Source organism: Manis javanica, chromosome 17 (genome assembly GCF_040802235.1).
Source record: "Manis javanica isolate MJ-LG chromosome 17, MJ_LKY, whole genome shotgun sequence".
Classification (NCBI taxonomy): domain Eukaryota; kingdom Metazoa; phylum Chordata; class Mammalia; order Pholidota; family Manidae; genus Manis; species Manis javanica.
The window spans coordinates 8129453-8140015 of record NC_133172.1 but is presented as its reverse complement, the minus strand read 5'-3'; the positions used below and the strand labels follow the sequence as shown (position 1 = coordinate 8140015).

At 49.1% G+C, this 10563-nt stretch overlaps 1 protein-coding gene and 1 long non-coding RNA gene across 2 annotated transcripts; both read left to right on the top strand.

The window, feature by feature from the left end:
* The first annotated feature begins 245 nt into the window (after window positions 1-245).
* INAFM1 (InaF motif containing 1) lies at window positions 246-1442 on the top strand. Its single transcript, XM_017663202.3, has one exon. The coding sequence runs from the start codon at window positions 581-583 to the stop codon at window positions 1085-1087; it is 507 nt and encodes a 168-aa protein (XP_017518691.3). The 5' UTR covers window positions 246-580; the 3' UTR covers window positions 1088-1442.
* Window positions 1443-2489: 1047 nt separating this feature from the next.
* LOC140846958 (uncharacterized) lies at window positions 2490-5646 on the top strand. The gene is made up of 3 exons (XR_012126532.1): window positions 2490-2609; window positions 4102-4233; window positions 5299-5646. It is a non-coding gene; the product is annotated as an uncharacterized lncRNA (long non-coding RNA).
* The last annotated feature ends 4917 nt before the right edge of the window (window positions 5647-10563 follow it).

Genomic DNA, 10563 nt, shown 5'->3' with positions numbered 1-10563 from the left:
TTTTAGATGGGGAGTTAAGGCTGGCGTGGGGCTCAGCCGCCAGTGGAGGGCAAGGTCAGAATATGATGCTGAAACCAGTGGAGAGAGGAGCAGCAAAGGGGTGGAGCGATGAGGCCGGGGGAGAAGCGGGCGGATTGCCTGTGGGAGCAGATTCTGACTCGGGAGAACAGGCAAATTAGAGCTGGGGCGGGGTAAAGGCTGGGGGTGGGGCTTGTGAGATCCAAGCCCGGCAAGGGGGTGGGGCTCGGGGGCGGGGCTAGGTTTCTGGAAGATGTTTGAGGCCCCAAAAGGGGCAACGAGTTAGGGCGCGGGAAAAAGGCCAGGGAAAATAGGGCGGGACTATTTAAGAGGCGTGGGTATAACACCGAAGTTCGGCAGGAGTCGGCTGGGCCGAGACCTGCATTTGAGGAAAAAAATGTATTGCATTCCTTGGGGAGGGCCAGACTCACGTAGGGGCGGGGTCAGGGAGCTGTGGTTAAGCTTTAGCTGCTTGGTTGGCCGGAGGCTGAGAGGGGGCGGGCCTAGAACGTGGAATAGGCCCGCCCACGCAGGGGCGTAGTCATAGCTGCGGAGGAGGTTTATGACCCGGGAGATTGCGGAGGCGGTTCTATTAGGGGCGGAGCCCGGAGGGGGCGGGGCCTGTGGCGGGTGGTGGCGCCTCGCGGAGTGGGCTGCGGGCATGCGGGGCACGAGCTGCGTGGGCGGTGGCGGCGAGAGCCCAGGTAGCGCCGGGCTAAGCGAGGGACCGCGGGGCCGCTGGCTGCGCCTGGCTCCGGTCTGCGCCTACTTTCTCTGCGTCTCGTTGGCCGCCGTGCTTCTCGCTGTCTACTACGGTCTCATCTGGGTTCCCACGCGGCCCCCCGCTGCCCCAGCAGGCCCGCCGCCCAGCGCTCCGTATCCTCCGTGCGCCGCCCGCCCCGGCGTGCCGCCCGCCCGGGCGCCCGAGGCTGCCTCGGTGTCCTGCCTCCTGGGAGCCCCTGGCGGGCCGCGACCCCAGCTGCAGCTGCCGCGCAGCCGCCGCCGCCGCCGGAGCCGCTCGATGCCCGGAGAGACGCCGGAAGCCGCGGAGGAGCGAGGACCCGGGTAATCGTCTCCTCCATCCCGAGCTGGACCGCCGGCCTTTGAGAGCTCAGCGCCCCCACCGCGGATGCGCTTTTCCAGTTGGGCCCAGGCTCCCTGTTCACGACATTGCCAACCAAGCGTTTCTGGAGTTGGTATCCTAAAGAATGCGAGGCGAAGGGGAGCTGGCTGCGGGCCTCACCCATTGCGGCTCCTCCGCCGTCGGGCCGGGTCCTCCACCATCCGGCAGACCCCATGCCGACCTCAGCCTCCTGACACTCTCTCCTTAGGATTCTGAGCACAGAGCCCACAGCCCATTTCCTCCCCTTCTTGAATCTGCATATGCGTATATCCACCTGCAATAAACTCCAGTCCCAACAGCCTCCTGTGTTTTTCGTGTTGTTTTGCAGAGGTACTTCTCAAGTTTGTGAGTGCAAGTCCTTAATGGCGTCTGATTTTTGTCAGTCTTCCCCTCCTAGGGGGGCCCTTTTCTTCTGTCACCATCATGTAGATTTTGGGTTGAGGTGGGGAAAAGGGGCTTATCTGCAACAGGGTAGATGAAGGTCAGGCAGCGTGAAGGATTTCAGAGTTTCTGCCTGTTTGGGACGGAGGGCAAGTGCCTCTGGAGAGAAGCAGAGTGTCTGCCCTCCTGTTACAGCGGAGGAGGCAACAGGAGAGGTGGGATGATTTCTGGCAAGAGCTGAAGTTCTGGGAATTGTGATTAGTAGAAGGGTAATATCAGAGACAGAGGCTAAATTATTCTGAGATGTCAGGATACTGCTGGGAAGGAATGATGTCTTTCTGGGGTTTGTGAGTTGAGGGTGGACAGGGGTGGTGGTGGGGCTTCTTTGTCTCGCTGGAAATCACAGAGGAAGTTATCAAAGTACTGTGCTGCTTTTGAAGATCAGTGCAACCTCTCTGGTCTGCAATGCTGCTGGTAAACCAAGGCAGAGAAACTCAGGTTCCACTGCGAATTAGAGCTGGTTGAGTCTGTTTTCCTATTGGAAGATTGAGGCCTGGCTCTGGGCAAGCATTGGGCCCTGCACGCAGGAAGTGGTTTTTGTGTCCAGCTTCCTCCATTGCACTGGAGACTTTCTCAGGAGGGTAAGCTGAGCCTTCTCCCTCAGGCTGGGACATGTGTCGGCAGGGACTGGGTCAGGAATGTCACTCATTGCTTTCTTCCTCTCTGCCCCTTAGCACCATTTCCCAGAGGATGTCTCCGGACCAAAGAGGAAGTGAGGAAGCCAGCACCCCTTTACAGTTAGCATAGGTAGTAATGAATGGCACTGATTTTGGGGCCAAGATGGCCAGATTCAAATCGCAGCTCTTCCTCTCATTAGCTATGTGACTTTGGGCAGGTTACTCAACCTCTTTGGTCCTAGAAAATGAAGGTGATAGTATCTCCTAGAGTAAACTAGTGATCTCAAGTTCTTGGGACAGCTTCATATGTCTCTTTTCACCACCCACCTTTGACCCTCAGGCCTTTAAAAGTCACAGCTTGGATCACAAGGGATAACAGGTCAGACCAGAGCCCTGGACACCAGCAAGTGGTGAGTTAGAGGGATTTGACTCTGTCCACCTCCTTCTAGTTTCCAGTCTTCTTCTCCCAGCCCCGTGTCTCCTAATTCCTGTTTCTCTTCACGTCTCTTTCTGCCTTTCACTCTCTTTTCTTTGTCTCTTTCAATTTGTCTCTCCCTGATGTCTCTCAATGCTCTCTCTCTCTCTCCGTCACTCTGCTGTCTGACTTGCCCTCTCCTCTCTGCTACTCTCCATCCCAGCTCTCCCTTCCTCACCTCTCCCCAGCATTTTGCTCTCCTGCTTTACCTTCCTTCCCGTTTGCCCCTAGTTCAACCTCTCCATTATCCTACCTCCTCCCCCTTCTCTGTCTCTCTTCCTGTTTCTTTCAGTCTCTCTTTAGTGGCTCTCTTTAATCTTGCATTTTACAAATATTTATCAAGCATTTACTATGTGTCAGTCCTTATTTTAAGCACTGGGGTCACAATAGTGAACCAGACAAATATTCCTGCTCTCAAAAGAGTTGGCATAGTGGTGGGGGAGACAGACAAGGAAGAGGATGAATAACTTACATATACGTTAATAAGTACAAAGGGTTAAGATAACCAAGGTGGAACTGCTGAAGAATGATGGAGTTGATGCAGTTGCTGGTTACCTGGGAGAAGCCTGAGGGAAGTGAGGCCAGGGCATGCAGATTTCTGGGAGAAGTGTCCCAGGAAGCGGGAACAGCAAATGCAAAGGCCCTGAGGCTGGAGGACTCAGGTCAAGTTCAAGGAACAGCCAAGAGGCCAGTGTGGCTGGAGCGGAGTGAATGAGGGGTGACTGGCAGGAGGTGAGGCAAGAGGGAATTGGGGTAGAGCCTCAGGGGCCATGATGAGGACTCTGGCTTTTATTTTGAATAAGGTGGAGCTGTGGTAGGTTTCTAAAATGGGGACGTAAGCCGACTAGGTTAACAGGACCCTGGGACCGCTCCTTGGAGGATGACCTGTAAGGGGTGAGGATGGAAGCTGGAGCCAAGGTGAGGGACGATGGTGGCTAGACCAGGGTGGTGGCCGGACAGGAGGGGAGAAGTGGGTGGTCAAGACCTGTGTGTGCGTGTAAATACCATAGCCTAAATTACCACTTTAACCATTATTTAAAAGCGTACAGTGGAGGGAGTTGAGTATGTTAGGTTATGCGCCCATCGCCACCATCCACAGGTCTTAGAGCTGGGAAAAGAGAGAGGGCGGGAGACTGGGTCAGAGGTGCCTCAGGCTGTTAACGGTGCTGAGAAGGGAGAGGGGTATGTGTGGGGTCCTTGAGCAAAGATCGCCCGTCTGAGGAGTCGTGGGTCTGGTGGCAGTCGGCTGGCACCAGTACCTACTGTGTTCTGTCACTGGGAGCAGCCCAAGGGAGGTCTGGCCTTGGCTCCAATGCGGCGGGACTGCAAGCTATGCTTTCAGCAGCAGGATCTCTTAGACCTCAGCAGCGCTCCAACATGGGGACCACATGGACTTAAATCATTTCTACTTCTTTCTTTGCACGAAGTTGGCCTCATCCCCAGTCAGCTTCGCGGGGTGCCCACAGATCAGGCACCTGTGAGCTCCTCATTCCCGTCCTTCGGTGAGCCGAAGGGTTTCCTTCAATCTGATTGGATCAACGCAAGTCACATGACATGTGGTAGGTGCTGGTTGGCTAAGACTTGTGTTCTTGAGTTACTCACAGGCAAGTAGAGGCGGGATTACTCCAGATTAAGGCCAATCAGGATCCAGCGCTGGATCTGGCCAAAGCCCGCCGGCATCCCAGCTCCGCAGCCAAAATGCAAGGTCTGGGACTGCCAAGAGTGACGGTCCTCCTGGATCCCGCTGTCTTGCCCCACGCCCATCCCTGGAATTGAAGTTACAATCAGAGCAGGAATGTCTTTACACGCACATGTGAGGGGCCTGCTATAGAGTCCGGTATCCCTTATCCTCAGTTCCGAATTCCAAAAAGCTCTGATAACCAAAGAATACTCCTTTGAGGGGTCATTTTGGCCCAGTCTCACATGATGGCAAATACGATTTATTTACACTCTTTATTTATCTCCTTTGGTGTGAATTTTCACACATTTTGCTGCAAATATATTAACATGCCTGATGGGGGTGGGGCTGCTTCAGGCCCCTGGGAGTGTTACATAATATATGGCATTTGCTCAAAATTACCTTTCTAAAATTGGAACAATTCTGAGTTCTGAAACGCTTCTGTCCCCAAGGACTTCAGCTAAGGGATTGTGGACCTCTGATTGGGCATGCTGCCAAACTCAGATTCATCTTAATTATTTGTTCAACATTTATTTAATGGCGTTGAGAAGAAAGTCATTTTCCATTACAATTTTTTAAAAATAGAGAATAGCTTTCATTTACTAAGTCTCCTTTGTTAATTCGCTATTTTTAGTGTGTGTGTGTCTCTGTATGTGAAAGGGTGTGTGGATGTGACTGTGAGTGTATGTCCATGGGTGAGGTTGTGTCTCCTTGTATATGCTTGACAGTATTCCTGTGTGTGTGCAAATATAGGTCTGTGTGAGAGATTGTGTATAAGTGTGTGTTTGTGTCTGCATGTGTGTCACTGTGTTTGTGGACATCTGGTTGTGTCAAATTGTGTGTATGTGTGTATGTGACTGTGGGTCCATGTATGTTTGTGTTTGTGTGAATGTGCATGAGAGGCATGGTCAAGGTATAAAGGGAGTATGTAAAATCCTTATTTCAGGTGACCATCTCTGCCGCGTGTTAGAATTTCAACGGACCCTACAAAATTACGTATTTAGCAGAGAAATTTTGTGCTGTCAAGCAATACCTGATACTTCCACTAGAGGTCGCCTGTCTACCCTGGCTAGAAGAAATTTAAATGGCATTTTTGACATTTCATCTGGGAGTTGACGAAAGTGGAGGGACAGCTAGCTCAGGCTCATCTCAGCTGGATACAGAGCAGCGGTTCTCAAACTTGTTGGTTTCAGGATCCTTTCACGCCTTTAAAAATTATTGAGGATCCCGAAGAGTTTTTGTGTTGTGTGGCTTGTATCTGTCAATATATAGGTATAAAATTAAGACCGAGAAGTTAAAAAAAAATATATGTATATATACTAATTCACTAAAAAATCCATTGCATTTTTTGGAAATTATTTTATTGTGATCAAATATACATAACATAAAATTTTCACTGTTTTTAACTGTACAGTTCAGTGGCTTTAAGTAAATTCTCGTTGTGCAACCAACACCACCATCCGTCTCCAGCACTTTTCATCTTGAAAACTAAAACTTTGTCCCCATTAAACACTAACTCCCCATCCCCCTGCCCCTCATTCCCAGGTAACCGCTATTCTACTTTCTGTCTCTGTGAATTTGCCTATTCTATGTACCATGTAAGTGAATCAAACAGTATTTGCCCTTTGTGTCTGTCTCATTTCACTTTTCACTTAGCATAATATTTTCAGGGCTGATCCACGTTAGAGTGTGTTAAGAATTTCCTTCGTTTTTAAGGCTGAGTAATATTCCATTGTGCACAGACACCACATTTTTTTATCCATTCACCTGCTGATGGACATTCGGAAACTCAGTGCATTTTAACATAAATAACAATTTAAATGAGAAATGCTCTATTTTCTAAAATAAAAAAAAATTAATGATTGGCATTAACTTACATTTTTGAGAATATTTAATGTGTGGCTCCGTAGAAGACAACTGTATTGTCATAGCTGTTTCTGCATTTGATCTGCAATATCACAAACTAACCTTCGGAAAATTCTGGGTGAAGTCCAGACAAGTCATGGGAAGTCTCAAGTGGGAGTTTTCCAAGCCAGTTAACCCCTCAACCACATTAACCTGAAACGTCTGTGGTTGCAAAATCACCTTTAGCCTTCCAACTCATCAGTATTCAATATCCAGTTCTGGGTACAGTTTCTTATGATGTTGCCAGCACTGTCTATGTGGTCCATGGATCATAAAATAAAAGTAATCTGGCAGTCATGCAGTCACACTGTAACTGTAATGATGAGGAGTTTGTGGCTATACCTCTGGTAATACATCAGTTAACTGTTGTTGGGTAATAAACAACTGAAACCTGTATGTGATGTACACACACGGGCATGTATCTAGCACATGCATCTGGGGTGTGAGGGTCAGATGACTGGGGCTGGATGGCTGTGCTGATGTGGATGGGCTCCCCATACGTGTGTGGTCATCTGGGGGTTACTGATGGGGGCTGGGCATGACTGGTGGCTCACTGAGCTTGATGGGGCTCCCTCAGGTGTTTGTGGGTGGGCTGATCTTGGCTGGAAATGGCAGGTGTGTCCAATACATGGGACCAGTGGGTTAGCCCAGGAATGTCCTTCTCATGGTGATGGCAGAAGTGTGAGCCCAACTGCAAAGGTACATTTCAGGACACTGTGTTTTGCGTGACATCATCTTATTGGTCAAGCACGTTGCATGGCCAAGCCCAGTATAAAGGGGTGGAAGTACATGTCTTCCTAGGAGATGAGGTGGTTGGAGTGAAGACTCCTAAAGAGTAATCTAATCTGCCATAGGCGGTCATGTCCCAGCCTAGGCCACCGTGGTGGGGGTAGGGATGAGGGACATGGACATTGTGCTCAAACCTGAACCGGAACCAAAGCATATGAGCTTCTGAGCAGGGGTGATATAAAAGGCATTAATATTTATATTGTGTGCCTTAGAGAGGTTAAATAGTAATTTGCAGAGTCATAAGTGTGTGTGTTGAGGGGTGGATGGAAGATGTGGGGAAAATGGAAGTTCCTATGGCCAGGTCCTCATCTGACCCTAAACTACTTGATAATGTAATTGGCCTACTGCTGGGCTAATGGTTCCATGTCCACAGGCAATGAGCTGTTATTGACTGAGTCACTATATAAAGAGCTCTGGCCAGTGCTCTGGGCGGAGGCAGAGACAGAGGTGGATTAAGGACCTGCAGACTGCTGGGTGCAGACGTGATTCTAGTCTTGACCTACCACTGTGAGAATAAGGCTGGGTATAAAGCCTTTTACCCCAAGAACATTCTCTTGTCATTTCTCAGTCTCACCGAATCCATGGTGAACTTGCCCATGGCTGAAACCCTCAGGCAAGACAGGAGATAAGATGAGAATCTACAATCTGATTCTAAACTGTGCCCAATTCCCTGCTCACTTTCCTCTCAGCCCAAATCATACGGAGAGCTCACGTGCAGGGACTCCAATAGAAAATCCCAGTTGTGCTCGTCCTTGTCAGCCAGAATCAACTTCCAGCCCTGGGAATGAGCCATCTGGGGTGTCCAGCCCAGTCAAGCCTTCAAATCAACACAGGTCCATCCAAGGAACCAAGACAGAGAACATGAAATTTTTAAAATCTACTTTGTTTGAGACTTGCTATGTGGCCATATACAAATAAAACCATGTTCTTAGGGCAATCCTCAACCCATGGATGATGGGAGTGAGGGGACAAATCCCTCCAGGCATCTGTCCTCCGAGGAGACCGTTCGAAGGCGCATTCCACTTGGGTTCCCAGGCGGTCCCTGTGGGACTAGCCCCACTGGCCCTCAGCTGACTCTGCTCAGCACACACCCTTTCCTAGATTTCTTTCCTTTCCTGCTTCACATTCCACACTTGCAATTTCTAGAATCACCTCCTGAATAACTACTTGCACTCACGTTCTCGTCGCAGAGTATGCTTCTGAAGAAACTCAAGCCAAGGCAGCCAGGATGGTGAAGCAGAAGAAGGTGGTGCTGAGGAGGAGGACGGTGATGGGGATGATGATTCGGCGTTGGATAAAGCCGGTGGTGAAAGTGACAGTGACGGGTGTGGTCATGGTGATGGCTACCAACGGAACGTGTCCCCTCAGAAATATACACCGGAACCTAGTCTTCAGCGTAATGGTGACAGGAGGTGGCCCCTGTCGGGTATGCTTTACTCAAGAGGCGGGAGCATGAAAAAGGGTCGCACTCTTTAAGCAGTAACTACCCATTCCCCTCTTCCCGTACCTGGAATCTACTTTCTATCTTTGAATTTGCTTATTCTGGATATTTCATATAAGTAGAATCGTACAAAATTTGTCCTTTCGTACCTGACTCATTTCCCTTAGTATAATGCCTTCAAGGTTCATCCATATCGTACCAAGTATCAAAACTCCATTCTCCTTAATGGCTGAATCATAGTGTATGTACATACCTAATTTTCCTTATTCATTCATCTACCCATGGACACTTGGGTTGTTCACACCGTTTGGCTATTGTCAGTAATGCTTCAGTGGACACTGGCATGCAAGTATCTGTTTGAGTCCCTATTTTCACTGCTTTTGGGTATCTATTTGGAACTAGAATTCCTGGGTCATATGGTAATTCTGTGCTTAACCTTTTGAGCAACTGCCACACTGTTTTTCATAGAGGTTGTACCCAATGACTTTAAATCACTGAATCCCTTGTATTAGATCCCAATATGCTTAAAATACCTAGAGTAGCATATCAGTCGGTGCAAGCCAGGTTATGTTGCAGTTACTCTCCTCCGGGTCTCGGAGACTGAGACAGCAAAGGTCTGCTTCTCATTCATGCACCTCATCCCACATGGGTCAGCTGGGAGCTCTACTCCCTCTTGTTTACATCGTCTTCTCTCTGGGACCCAGGCTGATGCAGCAACCATTCTCTAGCCACCCTGGTCAAGGGGAAATTCAAAATATGGCCAAGCATGTACCAGTTCTTAAAGTTTCCACACTGAAATGGCACATATTCCTTCTTGCATTTCATTGGGCGAGGCAAGTCACGTGGCCCCACCAAACTTCAAATAGGCAGGTGTGTGTAACCGTCCCGTGTGCCTAGAAGGAGAGCTGGAGTGTTGAGTACATCCCTAGTGACTCTCCCAGATGGGCTGTATCTTGCTCTGAAACACAAGCCCCACGTTTTGCAGATCTCCTGTGAGAGACCCCCTTTTGGACTAGAAATTGGGCTTGCTTTCTCTTGGTATTTATATAAAAGACTTGGATCACAGTTTCCCAGTGGTGTCACAAACAAAGCAAAAGCAGCCACAAATTCCCCCCCACATGCTCTTTGCATGGTGACTTTGTACTTCCTCCTCTCTTGAATTTGGGCTGGCCGCGACCCATGCGGCAGAAGTGACATTTTGCCATTTGAGTCTAGGTCTCAAGAGGCTTTGTGTCTTCTGTTTGCTCTCTTGGAAAGTATAAGCCTGGGCTAACCTGCTGGAGGATGAGAGACAGAGCCGAGGAGATCTCTGGCACCCAGCTGATATCCAGCCAACTCCCAGAAACAGAGCCACCTCCCAACCCAACCTGACTGCAGATGCACAGGTGATCTCATCCAAGACTGTAAGAACCGTGCAGCTGACCTGCTGACTTGTGAGCAATAACAAAAGGTATCGGTTTAAGCCATTAATATGTGGGGATATTTGTTACAAGGCTGTCTTAGTCCGTGTGGGTGGCTGTAACAAATTATGGTGGACCGGGTAGTTAAGACAACAGATATTTATTCTCATAGTTCTAGAGGTTGGAAAGCCTAAGACCAAGGTGTGGGCAGATTCTGTGTCTGGTAAGGGCCCACATCCTGGTTTGTACATGGCTGTTTTCTTGCTATGTCCTCACATGGCAGAAAGAGTGAGAGTTCTCTAGGGTCTCTTTTGTGAGGGCACTAATCCAATTCATGAGGTCTCCATCCTTATGACCTAATTGCATCCCAAAGGCTCCACCTCCTAATTCCATCACACTGGGGATTAGGTTTCAACATATGAATTTTGAGGTGACACAAATATTCAGTCAATAACAATAGCAATAGTTAACTGATACCCCCTGGGCTCTTCATTTCTCACCTTACTGGAACGGTAAAGGTCTGGGAACATTTTTACCCTTTGCAATCCAGTCGTCTTTCAGAACATTGTGCAGAGCATGAGAAATCTCTTTGCTGTATGTCAGGAACCCTGGGGCTCAGTACTGTGGCTGATTGAAGAATTTGTTTTCTAGCGGAGCACTAGAGCAATGGAGATAA

What these genes read in the sequence shown, in the direction of transcription:
- INAFM1 (XM_017663202.3), top strand. Translation starts at nt 581, where the DNA reads ATGACCCGGGAGATTGCGGAGGCGGTTCTATTAGGGGCGGAGCCCGGA.